General features: G+C 38.4%; 1 protein-coding gene across 2 annotated transcripts; it reads right to left on the bottom strand.

The window, feature by feature from the left end:
* Nucleotides 1-14,127: 14,127 nt before the first annotated feature.
* On the bottom strand, nt 14,128-16,872 carry LOC149951336 (sulfotransferase ssu-1-like). 2 transcript variants are annotated; one of them, XM_090167975.1, is made up of 3 exons: nt 16,775-16,872; nt 15,674-15,966; nt 14,128-15,592 (listed from the first exon to the last, which is right to left on the bottom strand). In XM_090167975.1, exon 3 carries the CDS (start codon nt 15,588-15,590, stop codon nt 14,709-14,711), a length of 882 nt encoding a protein of 293 aa, XP_090024101.1. In that variant the 5' UTR covers nt 15,591-15,592; nt 15,674-15,966; nt 16,775-16,872; the 3' UTR covers nt 14,128-14,708. The 2 variants fall into 2 exon arrangements, with proteins under 2 accessions (XP_090024101.1, XP_090024100.1); XM_090167974.1 differs by lacking the exon at nt 15,674-15,966.
* Between the last annotated feature and the right edge of the window lie 744 nt (nt 16,873-17,616).

Raw genomic sequence — 17,616 nt, 5'->3', positions numbered from 1 at the left:
TGTCGTGACGGCGAGCGTTGACCAAAAAAAAACCACCAAACCAATCCCGACTGCAAATTAATCCGTTAACGCTCACCGTCCCACGGTGGTTTTGCAAACACGGTTTTTCGACTTTGTTCCGTAATTACGCAGAGATCTCGAGCAACTGCGTACGCAGTGATTACACTTTGCACCGAAAATGCGAACGCGTTCGCAGGCCTGACAGACCCACAGACCCACAGACAGACCCACAGACAGACCCACCCACAGACCCACAGACAGACACGGTCGTTGTATAACCCCTCCTAGGGGACTTTGTCCCCTCGGAGAGGTAAAAATGGCGGTCACCTAATTTTAGCGGTTCTTAAGTGTTCAAAACAAATGGGCATTTTTTAAATTACGCTCGTAGTTTTTTTAATTTAACATCAAAATGGTAAAAACTAACTACAATAATACTGTCCATGGTGAACCACGTCTTAACAATGGCCGCAAAAATGGCGGTCACCTAATTTTAGCGGTTCTTGACGAGGCTTAAGTGTTCAAAACAAATGGGCATTTTTTTAATTACGCTCGTAGTTTTTTTAATTTAACATCAAAATGGTAAAAACTAACTACAATAATACTGTCCATGGTGAACCACGTCTTAACAATGGCCGCGGTTTGTTTACATCTAACTCCCCGTGAATATGAAGACGTTTAAAATCGATTTTATTTTCCTGCTTTCTCGTCCCTGTATCTACTGTCCTTGGACAGCCTGGGTTCGAATCTTGGTCATGATCGTATTTTACATTTAAATTATTAATTCATAACAAGAATTTATTTATTTACACTCAGGGAGAATGAATATGTCCAGATCATTTTTAGCGTTTCTCCAATTCCACCCGTTGGGGCCCCCGGTATGCTCTTCCTATTTAATAAAATCAAATAATACTGCAATCTCATTGGTTCTTAAAAACTACGTTTTTCGACGCGATTAACGCTGCTGCGAGGACGCAAAACTAAGATCGCCTCCTTTTTTCCTCTCCCGCCCCCCCCTTAGCGTGACGGGGTTAGGGCCTCAACGTGTCCGTCGATAGTCTCGACATATTCATTCTCCCTGAGTATAAATAAATATATTCTTGTTCATAAATTAAATATAAAATTATAAATTTAATTCATAAATATTTAAAATGTTATAAAATAAATTGACGTTAATAACTTTATAACAGCGTAAAGGACTTTCGCCAAAGCTGTTTTTTAAAAACACCGCAGCTTAGCAAGCGTTGGTTGCTTAGTTGTTAGAGTAAATCTCTAGAACGTAGCAGACCCGGGCTCGATTCCTGGCCGGCGCCAATAAATCGCAAATAGGAACTAAGACGAATACCTTGAACAATTGGTGGAAACCCTGCCATTGGAAGTTGAGAGCTAGTTGCCTTAACACATTATACATTTGGAAGGACCAGATTAATCTCATGCGAACCGATGTAAACTGAAAACTTCACGGAGGAATAAAGTGAAATACAACGCCATTAATATTTGTGTAAAACTGAGTACACGGTGACGATGAACATTAACAGATAGATTACAGTTCTAAGGGAAATTAACTTTAGTTAGTATAGTCAAATCAATATTATACCTGATTACGCGCCATATTATTGTTTCTGCTACAGCTAAAACTTTCAACTTGGCGCACGTGGAAGGAAACTAATATAGTAAAGCGACGTACACGAAAGGAAATAATATATTTTGTATAGTTGGACTTAACTAAATTTAATATGTTAATAGGATATATTTTATTGATGTTGTTTACTTTGATACTGGCAGAGTTCCTACAGATGTGCTACGTTGCGAAAACTTTATTAATCGGATTTTGTTTACTCCTAGATCATATTATTGACCCAGTGCTGGATACCGAATATAGACTTAACAACAATTTAACAGTAAAGAAAACTACATTATGCTTTAATCGCTCGTTGATTAAAATTAAAAAAAACAATTGTAATCAAGTTTAATCCTGTGTATGACTCCAAGGAAAGCCATTCGTGTTCAACTTATCCAAAGAGAAAAAAACTAAACATAACTAAAAAATCCACGGGTGTGCGCTAACGACGCGTCTGCGAGGTTATAAATACGGGAGCTTCTGGACCGTCTACTCACTCTGGCAGAGTTCCTACAGATGTGCTACGTTGCGAAAACTTTATTAATCGGATTTTGTTTACTCCTAGGTGAGTTATATTTTTTTTAACCTCCTATCCTTCGAACTCTGCCAGCAACGTTTTTTCTACATAAACTTACGAAACAAACTATATTATCTTCCGTATCATGGCTCCCGAAACGAGAGACTCCATTCTTACTGAAATTCGGAAACTAAACGATAAAATCGATCAGAAATTCAACTCCACAAACGAATCTTTAGCCTTAATAAGTAATAGAATTAAAGAATATAACTCCAAAATTATAAATATGGAAACCATATTATCGAGTTTCCAAGACAAACTCTTGGGGTTTGAAAACGAAGTAAAAGCTATTCCTGGATTAAAATTTGAAGTTGAAAACGTTAAAGGCGAATTAGTTTCGTTAAATAAAGATCTATTAACAAAATTCGAGAAAAATAGACTTAGACTAGAAAACATGGATATTGCCTGTAGAAGAAATAACGTCATTATTAAAGGTATAGGTGACTCAGAACTGAAACAAGAGCTCAGCTAGCCGAAAAATTAAAGACTTATTGCGTAATCAATTGGAGCTGTACTTCGATTTTATACATAGTCAGGCATATAAAAGGGGCCCCTATCACCAAGGGCAGCGACGCTATATAATTTTTAACGATGAAAAAATTGAGATTCTCAAAAGTAGTCTGAAGCTTAAGGGAATGAACATATACATAGAACATGACTACACCCAAGAACAGGATAGCACAAGATACTATTTGCGCACCTTCGCCAAATCAAAACTTCCAGTGAAATATAAATTCACTAATATTAATCAAATTCAAATTGGAAATACCAATTATAAGTACGATTTTACTAGTTCAAAAGTCGTTCAAATTTAGTTCCTATTACATTTTTTTTCCAACTTAGTTTTTTTTCCTTTTTTATTATGTTTAATATTTGTATAGTAATATTAGAAGTGCTTCGACCAACTTCCCATACTTGTTCCGTAACGGTTCTCTCAATCTTACTGACGACATAAACGTTTTTGCCTTTGATGCTTTCATCCCACGACACATTTATGTATCGTGGGATGAAAGCATCAGCAAGCACATGATAGGATATTTACATAGTTTATTTACAATCTGAAGATAACCGAATACAATGAATGTCGGGGCAAAACTGCGTGTCAATCAACACGGACTATTGGTTTATATACATTGAGATAAAACACAACTGATTTACATGTGATAAAAAATACGTGATTGCTTGTCTTTTCTTATCTCGCCAACCGCGATATAACATCTTCCTCCCGGTTAAAGATTCGAGCGGCCTCACAGGATCAATCGCTGAGGTTTGTGTTTGATTCTGGATAAAGTCTTGGAACCGTCTGACTAGGTGTCTCTGAAGCCGTGGCCGGTTTATTAGGGTCAGTCAACTGAGAATGAGCTTCGAGTGAAGTTTGACCGGGCTTGACCATGGGGCTGTTCCTAGCGACTTGTTCGTTGGTATGACCATCTTCCGCTGGGGTATTCTTTGCGTAGGCGTTGGTTCGTGATCGAATCTGATCTAAGTGACGTCGCATCGTACCGATTGGCGTAGAAACGGAAAGCATCGTGTTTCCAATCTTTGATGACACTAAACCTTCATACCATTTGGGACCCTTGCCGTAGTTCCTGATCCAAACTGAATCTCCTTGGCTGAAGGTAGAGTTCACGGCCAAGTCTTTCGTGTCATTCACACCTCGGCGTTGTGTACCAGGTTTTAGAAGGTCGAACGTGCTTCTTAGCTCACGGTTCAGGAATAGGTAAGGTGATTTTCCTTCGCTGTTCGGCGTACGTCTGTGACTAAAAAGGATTTTAGATAAGCGATTTTCAGTGTACCTTCTGTGATCTTCAACAGGCCATGCTTCACGGTGGAAACCGCTTTCTCGGCAAATCCGTTTGAGTTGGGATGATACGGCGCTATGGTTAAGTGACGAATTCCGTTAGCTCTGGTGAATTGGCAAAATTCTTCACCCGTAAATGTAGTCCCATTGTCCGTAACCAGGCATTGCGGTAATCCATGTCGAGAAAAAATGTCCCATAGGATCTCCACCGAAACTTGAGAGGTGGAACCATCTGTGGGATACGCTTCAATCCAGTTCGAGTAGGTGTCTTGAAATATTAGTATCATCTTGTTTGAAATTGGTCCTAGATAGTCTACGTGAACTCTCTTCATCGGTTTTGATGTCATAGGCCAGGGAGTTTGGGTTCGAGGAGGCATAGAGGCGGCTTGTTGACATTTAGCACAAGTGGCTACGATATTCTCGACGTCTGAGTCGAGACCCGGCCACCAGACCGTGGATAGGACTAATCTTTTGGTTTTGGTGACTCCCATATGACCTTCATGGGCATCACACAGAATTTTTTATCTGAAGGGACTTGGAATGAACATCCGGTTGTGCCACACGATCAGTCCATCGTCTACTGCAAGTTCCAGCCATCTGTGGAAGAATGGTTGAAGTTCTGGAGAAGGGCAAGACCGAGGCCATCCTTCTCTGATGTAGTGGACTATGCGAGACAAGAACTGGTCTGAAACGATGGCTTGTCGAATGTCCGAGGAAGTGATGGGACCAGAGCAAAAGGCGTCCACCAAAATACCTTGTTCTTTAGGTGGTGGTGGTTCACAAGTGGTCGTTGGACTGGGCAGAGGTAAGCGGCTAAGAGCGTCCGCATTGCAGTTCTTGCAGCCTGGACGATGTTTGATCTCGTAGTCATAGGCTCCCAGTATAATGGCCCATCGCTGGATTCCTGCTGCGGCTGTTGTTGGGGTCTGATTGTCTGCAGAGAGTAATTAAGTAAGTGGGTTATGGTCAGTGAGTAGCGTGAATCGTCGTCCCAGGAGGTAGTCTCCAAACTTGGTGACTCCGAAGACTAATTCCAAAGCCTCCCTCTCTATTTGTTTGTAGTTCCGTTCCGCCTGGGTCAATGTGCGAGAAGCAAACGCAATTGGATGGTCCACGCCAGTACCTTCAACATGTGATAGTACTGCTCCCAAGCCTGAAGGTGACGCATCACATGCCAATGTGATAGGCTCTTGTTGGTCGTAGTGGACAAGAACGGAAGAGGAGGTGAGGATTTGCTTGGCTCGTAGGAAGGATGCTTTCACCGAGTTATCCCATTTCCAATGAGTGTCGGTTTTAAGTAGTTTGTGAAGAGAATTCAATAATCCTGACATGTGCGGAATAAATTTGGCATAATAAATGACAAGGCCAAGAAACGACTTTAACTCGGAAACGTTGGAAGGCTCCGGTGCTTCCAAGATTGGCTATAATTTCTTTGTGGTCGGATGCAGACCTTCGGCGTCAAGAACGCGTCTAAGGTACTCCACGGAATCCACGAGGAACTGGCATTTGCTTCTTCGCAATTTGACTCCTGCGTTCTTCAAACGTGCGAGCACTGCTTCCAAAGTTATCAAATGTGCATCATCCGATCGTCCCGTCAAGATGATATCGTCCTGAAAAACGCTCACTCCTTGGATGCCATTAAGTACCTTCGCAATTTGACGTTGAAAAACGGCAGCTGCTGAGGATACCCCAAAAGGGAATCTGGTGTAGCGGAGGAGCCCTTGCTGCGTATTCACGACAACGAGGTCTCGGGACTCTGGGTCGAGCTCCAATTGGTTGTACGCATCCTTTAAGTCGATTTTGGAGAACTTTGTCCCGCCATTAAGATTTGCAAAGAGGTCACTTATCTTGGGTAAAGGATACTGTTCTGTTGACGTGGCCGGGTTGGCAGTGAGTTTGAAATCCCCGCAAATACGAATCGTGCCATCGCTTTTCAGTATGGGGTCAATTGGCGCCGCCCACTCCGAGATGGTAACCGGCTCCAGTATCCCTTCTCGCTTGAGTCGATCGAGTTCCGCCTTGACTTTGTCGCGGTACGCAAACGGAACAGAGCGGGCTTGGTAGAATCGAGGCTTAACGTCAGGCTTACGATGAAGGTGAACTTGGGTGTCTTTTATTAGTCCCAATCCGGGTGAGAACAGCTGTTGGTTGTTGTTAAGAATTTCTTGCAGGCGGGATTCCGCAGCCAGGTGGCATACAGAGGTGCTTATGTCCATGGTCGGTTGTAACGTCAAATGGAATGGGTTGATCCAATTGCGACCGCAAAGACGTGCTCCGTCGAGCTCCACAACTACAATTGGTTAAGTTTTAGTGATATTTTGGTACGAAACTCTGACCTGAACGTCTCCTTTGACATGAACTCTGGCGCCATTGAACTGCTGCAAATCTTTTCCCGCTGGTCGTAAATCTTGAAGTGAAGTTCTCTCGCGTAAGCGATTGTACGTTTTAAACGAAATGACAGTGTACGCTGCTCCAGAATCGTGTTCCATGAGTAGTTTCTCGTTATTGATTAGAAATTCATAGATGTATGGCTTTGGTGCAGGCTCAAGTGTTTTCAACTGGAAAATGCCATCATACTCGGTTGGGTGATTCTGGATGCCATGCTGTTCGTCGGGTTCATAGATAAATTGAATTCGGGAGTTACGGCGACCATCACGTTCTTCCGGCCGATTGGGTTTTATCTTTTTGTCTCGCTCAGCGGACCAAAATAACCTCGCAATGTGACCGGTTTTCTTGCAGTAATTGCAGATAGTGTTTTTAAAACTGCACTTGTCGGCCAAATGATCAACACTACCGCAACGATAACAGCTCTGATCGAACCTGTTGGATTTCGAGCCCTGTCGATCATCAATCTGTGTACCTCTGGGGTTCCGTCACCCCGCCTACTGGTAAACTTTCTGGATCGATGGTCTCTTGACTTCATCACGTTCATGGAGTCGTCTCTCAGCGTAAGAACTGGTTTGGCATTTGAATTGAGATCAAGTACATTTTTGGCAGTGGCTTCCATGTTGACTGCAATTTCGATGGCTTTCTTGAGAGTGAGGTCTGAAGCTGGCTCAGATAGCAGTCAAGATTGAATGGATTCATTTTGGATTCCTCCCACTAGCCGATCTCGAAGCTGATCGTCCAAGTTCGTCCCGAAATTGCAATGTAAGGCAAGTTGACGCAATTTTGCTACGCACGTGGCTACGTTTTCTCCAGGCGCTCGGTTACGTTGATGAAAATTGAGCCGTTCCGTAACCTGTGAAGGAGCCGGACTGTAATGGTCGCTGAGAGCTGTGATCAATTCTTCGCACGTCTTATACGTGGGTTGCAGAGGACTTATTAGATTCTTGAGACAGGCATACGTTTTGGGACCCAGTAATGTTAAGAACGTTGCTCGTTTTTTTGCCACATCCGTTATATCATTAGCAATGAAATAATGTATCATTCGCTCCGCATATAGAGACCATGATTCTTCGATGTCGTCGAATTGCTGAAGGCAACACGTAAGGCAGGAAGAAAAGCAGTAGTACGTATGATAGTGGCAAGTAGTTGAATCCCACGTGGTAGTAGCAGTTATTCGTATCCGATTCCCGTCGCCATTGATGTGTCGTGGGATGAAAGCATCAGCAAGCACATGATAGGATATTTAAATAGTTTATTTACAATCTGAAGATAACCGAATACAATGAATGTCGGGGCAAAACTGCGTGCCAATCAACACGGATTATTGGTTTATATACATTGAGATAAAACACAACTGATTTACATGTGATAAAAAATACGTGATCGCTTGTCTTTTCTTATCTCGCCAACCGCGATATAACAGCCTTGGTGGAAACTTGGTATCATGATACTTTTTCCGAGTACATTAACGGGTATCGTTTTTCTGGACTGGGTAGAAAGGACAGAGTTGGTGGTGGGATCGGGTTCTATGTTAGTGATGATCTTGATTTCGAAGTTATTAAAAGTATGTGTCAAATTACTGATTATATCGAATCATACGCAATTAAAATCAATTACCAAATCTTACGCATAATCTACAGGCCTGGTGGTAACATAAAAGACTTTCTAAATGCGTTCGAAACGATCATTTATACTCTTAACGCAAAAAAGGAGGATAACATAATTCTGGGGGATTTTAACTTAGACCTTTTTAAACCCACTAACGACTCCCAAGCCCTTCAAGACTTGACAAACTGTAATGGTTTAACTGAACTTATCAATGTCCCCACAAGAGTCACTGACACTTCAGCAACCTTAATAGACCACATCTATACTAATTCTAATATAAATACCAAAATAATTGAAAACTGGGATGTATCCGACCACTATCCAATTTTAATTACACATAACATTTATCCTTACACCTCCACAGAGATCCCGATCCATAGAATTTTCTCAATGAACAACATAAATAAATTGACCACAAATGTAGTGCTCCGAATGGCTCCGGCTCCGGCCGAGCCGGCTTCGCTCCAGGTCCGGCTCTAGCTCCAACCTTAACCCTATCGGCTCCAGTCGGCTCCGGCTTTAGTTCTGGTGAAAGCCGGAGCTGGATCTGGTGCCACGGCTCCGGCTCCAAGTGTTTTAAACCGGCTCCAATACTTTTATGGTAATTTCTTATGTCTAAGCTTTGGGAGCGTTCATAAATAACGTGAGGCATTTAGGGGAGGGAGGAGATCGAGCTGAATCTCACCCAATCTCACGTGGAGGAGAGGGGGGTTTCAGCAAATATCACGTAATTTTTTCTACAAGAAACAGTGTAAAATTGCGATAAAATTGTGTTAAATTAAGTAATTCAACCCTTGCACACCTTCATCAGCATGCCCTATGACCTCTATTGCCCAAGTGTACGTGGTGATCAGAAAAAGAGAAAAAGAGATACTGCAATACATGCGGTATCTACTTTTCATCCCCGACAAGAGCTGCAGAGCACCGGCGTGCGGTCCACAGAGCACCACCTGCACCAGCGCGCAAAAGTGTGACCTTCACGGATTGTCACACGCCGAGTTACTGAGCTTCTGTGTGCAAGCAACAACGGTTTAAAGTGGCTAAATCAGAGCGAGGTGGAAAATTACATGGACATGTTGGTTCCAGTAGTCACTCTTGAGACCACACATGAGTCCCCGTGGACTGAATAAGAATGAATATTCTTTTACCAATTTTAATAGTTCCTTAATACTTAAAATTTAAGTATTTTATTGTTCGATTTTCTCACTGTGATTCTAGACTACGTTCTGTCTATAATACTAGTCTTAACTAGTCTTAAATATAAATAATTAAGCAAATTATGTTTTTTAAATAAAACCAACGCAATCAGACACAGATTAACGTATTTACTCTAAAAATACGCTTTTTGAAAAATATCAGGTGATATTAGGAGGGAGGGATGGGGGCGAGCCAAATCTCACGACATCTCACCAAAATCGCCTCCCGTAATTAATGGACTCTCCCTTTTTTGTTACGAATTTACGAGTCCTAGCAGTAGCAGACTCCACTGATAATTTGGTAAATCAAAAGGGACGGTAGTCCCTATGCAAAGTCCGGGTAAGAGTAGAGCACCTACCCGAGCACTTGCTATATTATCTCGAGTCATAATGAAGCCGATTTTACCGGCTCGTATCTCAAAAACTATAGGTCGTATCAAAACCACTGATGTATCGTTTGAAAGGTTACAGGAACGCAACAAACATATACGAATTCCATCGAACAGGGTTGACGCGACGTTTCGTAGTAATGGGGCAAAGTAAGGCTTAATTTTACTTCTTCTTCTTCTTCGTCCATCTTCTCCTCGCAGACCGCTCTACAGCAAAAACTACTGGACCGATTTAAATGAAATTTGGTGTACAGTTTCACATTAAACTCCCATTGTGCCCTGTCAAAGGAGAAGTGCATATCTGGTATAGTTCTTGAGTTACGGCGACAAATGTACAGTTTAGCGAGTCGGTAACGAAACCATGGAGTACTAAACACAGAAAAAGTACTAAACCGGAGCGACCAGCGATTTAAAAAAATTAATGCAATAGGTTTTAGGGTTGATACTAGGTGAAAACGTGGCGCTGTGTTCGAAAAAATAGTCTTAGAGGTTAAAATGCCCGCTATAACGGATATACTTGAAAACTATGTATGCAACATATTTATAGGTGGATTGTAGGAAAAAGGGGCGCTGAGTTTGACAGCAATAGTCTTGCGAGTGTCAGGGTGGTGGCTGTCCGCCATAGGGCTTGTCGATAAATAAGTCCAGTTTATGACGTTTATGGGAATATAATTACAGAAATAGATTAAACATTCGAATGCTACTGATTTATAGGTTGTTTCTAAGTGAAAGAGGTGCAGTGAGTTCGAAGTGTCTTGCCAGTGTCAGGGTGGGCAGTGTGCCGCCAGAGGGCGGTAAACCAGCTTTAGTCCCATTCGATCGAAATCCCATTCGACCGAAGGCGGTTTGTGAGGTGTCCCATTCGACCGAATTCCGCCGAAACGTGCGGTTTTTATGTGTCCCATTCCGCGAGAATCCTTTGAAATCTCAAAATGAAGTAGCACTCTCCCTACTAGATGCAGTAGCTATGAATTTAGCTATGCCATTTTAATATCTTTGTACTATGCATTTATTTGAAAATAAAATGGAATGAGCATGAATTATATTTTTATCTTCACCTAGTCAAGAAAAGTAACCAAACCAAAACTGAAATAGTAAACTTAACCAACTCTAACCTAACCTAACCTAACCTAAACATGGATCTTCGATAGTACATACCTTATAAATAAAATACCAAATCACCCCGCCAATTGGGCTACATTTTAAAACTCTTTCGGTCGAATGGGATTTCGGTCGAATGGGAATAAACGGTAAACCATGCCAATGAGTATTAAACACAGTACAAAACGTGCAAAATTTAATAACAATCGTAAAAGCCTATTTATTAACATTAAAAAATGAATTAAAGAGCATAATGATGTCATGTAAACGTACACAATGTTTGCGAAAGAGCTAGGCAGTTCTCAGTATTCCAAATAGGTAAAAGTTCACTTTCCAATTTTGTTTATAAACATTATTTCCGCTTTGTTACGATTAAAGGTATTATAATAACTTCACTTCTATTGTTATAAACTAAAAGGCGTAAACAGTTAATGGGCAACATTTTGAAACTTGACGACATTTAGCTTATATAATTTTAACACAAATCATCTTAAATGAACAAAAATAAGTAAAAACATCGACAGTAAATATATTTTTATTAAAATAAGTAATTTTTCTGCAACAAGTTGTAAATCGTATCTCCTAATTGGTTTAAAACACGAAAAAAGACCTTACCCATTTTAGCTGTATAATAGACGTTAAACCAGAACAATAAAAAGCTAAGAACAGGTAAATTTCCCTTTTTACAGCTAGTCAGTTATTAATTACTTTAAGCCACTTCGGAGTGATTTTAATAAGAACGTTGACAGAAGTTTCCTAAACGTATAAAAATAAAAAATAAATGTGTTTGACCATAAAGTTTTATTTTGTTAACTTTTTTTTTCATTTTTAGTATTTTTAAATCCGTATGTATTTGGTTTGTTTGAATACATTTCTTCGCATTATTAAGTTTTCACACGACGGTATTTGTTTGGTGATTTTAAAATGTTTGATTTTGACATAAATAAAGATTTTCAACACGACAGATCATACCGACGAGTCCATCTTACAGCACGTGCAATGTAATTTTGATTAAATTTAAACATTTAGTTTTTGATATTGTACAGCATAAAAATGTACTACGGTATCTCAAAAAGACTGATATTTCTTTTTTTTTGGAATATGGGAGATACATACTGATGGTAGATTCTATCAATGAGGACATTTAAAATGTTTTTCTTGAAAAGCGTTATGAATTTTATATTGCAATATTTCCTCTCTTTTTAAATACCACAATTTAAAGTTAGCTATTACCTGAGATACATGGTGGTAAACCATCGCGTAATCGCAAAATAGGAATATCAAACTGGTTGGTACCTGCATTTGAAGTTCTATATAAAGGTGAAAACGGATATGTAAACTACGTAGCAAACAAAAGAAAAAATAGACGAAGAAGCAAAGATTCAGTGGCGCGATCGAGTGGGCGCGATTCTGATTCATATCCTCCATGATTAATCGAAAAAGATTCCATCACTAGAGTTTGATTCCCGAGGTGATTCCACGAATCTGGTAGGATTCCAGATTCCTGAGATGAATCAATGATTCGAATTTGATACCCTGCAAGATTCCAGGATTCGGTTATGATTCCAGATCCCAAGATGATTCTTTAATTCCGGAAGAATGTAAGATTCCCGCCCAGATTCCTGTGATTTGGAATAGGGGAATCAGGGCCTGTACAGGATTCCTCGAAGTGGCGGAGCCCTCGCTCTTACTGCATGGATGGTGTGGGGTCGTTAATATAGAGCTCTGTTTGCTAACTAAACAAGGTGACCCCTTCGTTCGTAGGAGATACCGAATGCACATACACCTGATGCAATCGGTTGAACAGCAGCCTATATGTTACTCATGAGAATTAGCTAATAATAATAAACTTACTTTCGAAATATTTTTAAAGGGAAATTTAATACTTTTAAAAGATCTATCAAATAAATTTTTCTCGTTAAGTCAAATTGATATTTCGTAAAAAAATTTATCATTGCTTAAATATTGTATTATTAATCTGTATTTTGTAGGTCGCAGAATTAAAGAGCTCATCTAATGAACTTGCACTGAAAGCCGGAATCCATACCTCTACTTGGAATGCTTATTCTTTCGTATCGCGTATCGTAAGATCACTCTGACGGCTTGGCCCCGCCTACGAGAGCAAAAAATCCCTTTTGCGCGCTTTACCCTCTCACGTTGTTGTTCGCTAAGTTAACATAGTGACATAAAAAAAACCGTCAGCTAGATTTAGACGAAAATCTGCCGCGATAAACATTCCAAGTTGAGGTATGGATTTCGGTTAAGAGTAACGAACGCCTATTTTTCGGATGAAAATACGATAAAATGAAAACTGTGCTCAATGGGTTAAATATGAATGTCGGATGTTCGGATTATTTTGAAAATGAGAGGAAAACAGGAACTACGTAACTGCAGTCTTCTTCACAAGAGGTCAGATGGTCCATGTACCGCCTCTGTCAACCTAGCGGACATTATCCTCTCCTGTGTCTCGGGGACTTGTGACGTCCAATGCGCATTTCATTACATCCCAAACAATTTTATAACTTGGAGCTCATTAAGTTAAAGTATTCAGAGAGGTCACGCATTAAAAAAAAACAATTAAACTAAAACACCGTGCAATGATTTTATATCTTTAAAAATCCTTTTTTCTTTACAAATTCTCAAAATCGGATGTACCCAACATTAAAATAAAAAAAATTAAATTTAAAACCCACCCAATAAAAATTAAAATATTATCCACAAAATCCGCAAATCCCAAAATCCAAATCCACGGATTTCTCAAAAATTCCGTTTAATATTTGTAAACACCAAAAAACACACCTAAAAAATTAAAATCCCGAGATTTTTATAAAATGTAAAATGTTTGAAAAATCAGCAAAATCATTGAAAAACCCACAATTTAACGTCATCCAATATTTCGTATTTCAAAACCAGAATGTTATTTGAAAAATTATAGTGATGCGAATTTGAAATATTGGGCTACGACCCAGAAGCAAAGCACAGGTAGTATTACTCTGTGAGAGGTTTCTAGCTAATTTCTTAACTAATTTTCCTGTAAATACTCAAAATAATTCTCGAGTACTATCCAGTATACCGATAATCAATTTAGAATATACTCAAGGACTTTCCCAACCACTCTAGCATTCTCTCAACTACCCATAATCGAATAAAGCCTATTCTAGTGCTCATAATTAACCAATAATCAATGAAAAATACTGGGCTACTCTAACAACCACCCATTATCAATTTCAAATATTTAAGTACTTTAACAAGTTTACAACGACGCATAATCCATTGCAAATATTTGAATAGAAGACGTTTCTATTTCAGGTTTAACATATTTGTAGTTATTATAGTTTTAACATGTCTTACTATTCTTGGAAATCTAGTTTAGTGGTGGTTCGTATTAACAAAATATCTTGTAATTTGGTTTTCCACCAACATCGTCTGTGTGAATTGTTCAAAGTACCTATAGTTTAAACTTAATCCTTTATTTTCTTAGTAACACATTCGACAAGATCAGTTGCATGAAAATAATACACTGTAAGGTTCTACCAATTCTAACAATTAAACAGAGCTTGTATCCTTATATCCTTACAAATAGCTTATGTCTTTCTATTTATATCAAAAGTATATACATGTAGTGGATAAAAAATTGAACTTATTGAATATTGAAGCTACTTCTGTGGTTGCTACTTGTATTAATGCGCCCCAGAAAAAGAGGAAGTAAAATTGGTCCAAACTCTTTTAAAATGAAGTAATCCACTAACTGGTCTTGAAAGAATTTGAAGCCTGATTCGATATTTTAAATAACGAAAATTTTCTACTTTCATTAGATTAATTAACAATAAATATTTCATGGAAATGAATAACTGCACAAAAATTTATAAAAGGTTTTTTAAACACATTAAAAGCATAACTAACTACATAGGCTAACTACTATTCATTACAACAGATATTTTACTTATGGATATTATAAACTTCACGAAAAACTGTATTTGGTTAAAGTAAAATTTGAAACCTCAAAACTCAATTCTCTATTTTCTTTTGATTATATGCAACCTATTTCCTTCCAATAGTTAAGAATGTTAGTGCCACTAAACTTAAGCTCAGTTTTTTCGTCCAACCGTTTACTTTGCTCTTCGGAGAGTTCTTCCGTCCAGCCGGCGACATTCCCTTTGCGAACCAACACGTGAGGATATTTGTAGTAATCGTTAAAGAAATCGTTAACCTTAGTTTTCATGTAACCGAACTCGCTGAAGTCGACGATTTTTCGAAGCAAGTCGTTGTCTCTTTCCAAGGCCTCCCTGTAACTGTCGCCCAGAAATCGAGCTATTTCCAAAATAACACTTCGTAGATCCGACTTCATCTTCTCGTAAATCAGAAACAGCACGTTGGCATCGTTTCTGCGTTGGTACCAGGACAGTAGATGTTCGAAATAATCGCCATTATCCACGTCCCCGTTGATGAACAATTCGAAAAAGGGATCGAATTCACCATCTTCGAAGTTGTAAGCGCGACTGCTGACTGTGTGATGGTAAAACGAAACGCAACAGTCTTTCGGATTTCGTGAGACGTAAATGTACTTTGCTTTTGTCGAATACGGAACCAATTGGAACGGCAAATGCGTCTTGATGGCGTTTGGTCGTTTCATGGTTAGAATTGCCTCGAGGCCTGATTTCTCTAGAAAGGGGGTGTTTGCGAAGAATTCTTGGCCGTCGCTCGATGGTATGCCTTGGTTGAAAAGCAGGTAGACAATTTGTTGCAACCACGTCGTGCCACACTTTGGGTACGTTGCTATGAAAATGTCTTCGTCTTGGGGTTTGTATTTCAGTACTTCTCGAAAACCTTCGACGGAGAAGTTATGGCCAGGTAATCTGTAGCCGTCCACCATTTGGTAATCCGGAAGAACCACGGTGGATGAAGAAGACATTTCTGAAAAATATTTTCAACACTTTACAAGGTTATACCTAGCTGAATAGTTTTAATCATCGTTTTTCACATAGTAAAATTGACCTGGTAAGAAGCTAGCGGTGTGACCGTGCTATAAGTCCTTTCAGCGGATGATAACCTGATTGTTCCATTAGTAATCTTCAGCTCGGTCAAGTTACTAGTTAAGAGGTTTCTTGTGACATTATCATTGACTCAGGTTAAAGGGAATGTACCCTACGAAGCAATCTTTATGGAAGACCCCTTCAATTTTTCAAATTTCCCTGTACAGTGGCGCCAAACATTTTTAAAGCCAAAGGCAAGAAAGGCTAGAGTTGCAAACGTTGGTGTTCCACACCAAATTGCTGAGGTTATATTCCCTTTAATAAATATTTGATACTTAAACCATAATCTGGCAAATTGTCTTTTATTAAAAGGATTAAAAGCTATCTCCAATTTGTTAATCTAAACGCCTATATTTCTAGCTTAAATAGCAAATATATAAGTAAACGGAACGTGACTTAAAAATCGGGTCTACCTGTATCTATCATTTATATTGATTATATTTAAACAACATTAAGATTTGGTCACGTTCAAAATCGTTACGACAAAAAATTACATTGTCAAATTGCTTCAATTCAGGTATTCAAATTGGAATTGATAATGTTGAAATTAAAATTAATATAATTTGCGATTTTTTAAAATTTATACATTTAAACTTTAAAATACATTTTAAGTTCGAGTTATTGACTGACTTTTCACGAATATCAATCCTACTATTATTAAATAATATTGTTCTGAACTTTGACCTCAAATTTATTAAAATATAAGGTTCGTCACGACAGCGGTGCCTAATTTACCAATTTAAAATATTTTGAAGGCCGAAATTTTTTGTTAAAGTTTAGTACATTTTTTAAATAAACATTTTATAAGTCAAGTTTTAAAGAATTTTTTGTTATTTAAATTTTCTTAAATATTAACGTTTTTGTCTATGAATTTGAAATAAAAATTATATTTTCTATCATATTTGAAAAAAGCTGGAGCACAAATAAAGAATGAACAAGACTACAAAAGTCATATTAATTGTTATTTTAATAATTATAGTTTTAATATAAAAACACCTTTACTGGTCATGCGCAGTAAAATTAAAAGCAGAGCATTGGCATCTTCAGCACAATAGCGACATACCTTTATAAGAGATTGGACACTAGTAGTTTAGACTTTCAACTGTCTCGATGTTATCTCGTTTCTTTTAGCAGAATTCTAATGGCCTTCTAGTTTGTTTTCCTCATGCGAGTCTTTCAATTTTCATTCCCATTTGCCAATTTACGCTCTCCAAAGACATTCAATTGTGATAAGAGTTATCTCTTTACAAGTATTCTTTACAAAAGATACTGTTTGATACAAAAGAGTACGTGTATCAAAAATTACAGCCTTCGTTAACAATAGAAATTCTAGTGAAGTTTACTTAAAGATAACTATCCTTCCGATTATAGGGAGTAAGCCAATTTCAATATAGATATTTTAAATTTCAACCTATAGCCTACCAATTTTTTCCTGATATATAGCAAAATTGAAAACTATGTAGACGACGTGTATATAATTTAATGACATTTACCTAATTTTTAACAAATTTGATTACGTTTACCCAATTTTCGTCCCACGTTATATGGTTAATCCAATTTTATCGAAATTTAATCAGATTTACCCAATTGTGGTCTTTTTACTCAATTTTAATATTTTTACCCAATTTATATTAAGTGTATACGCCATGACTAGATGCGAAGACTGCGTTGCCATACGTACTATAATTATTGTACAAATACCATAATTTTGCATCATATTATAAATGGTACTATTATTTTGAGAGCATACTATCCAGGGTGTTTTTTTTGCTCGAGAAAGTGATCTTTTTCCCAAACTATGTTTTCTAGAAAGTTGAAATTTGTACTGTACACTATACGTGCAGGGGGACACTTTCCACCAAAATTGCATCTAAATCGAAAAATATTTTCACGTTTTTTGAAAAG

Source organism: Leiobunum rupestre, chromosome 3, assembly GCF_980474605.1.
Source record: "Leiobunum rupestre chromosome 3, qqLeiRupe1.1.hap1, whole genome shotgun sequence".
In the NCBI taxonomy this organism is placed as follows: Eukaryota; Metazoa; Arthropoda; class Arachnida; order Opiliones; family Sclerosomatidae; genus Leiobunum; species Leiobunum rupestre.
The sequence above is the reverse complement of the archived record's forward strand: the minus strand, read 5'-3'. Positions and strand labels throughout refer to the sequence as shown.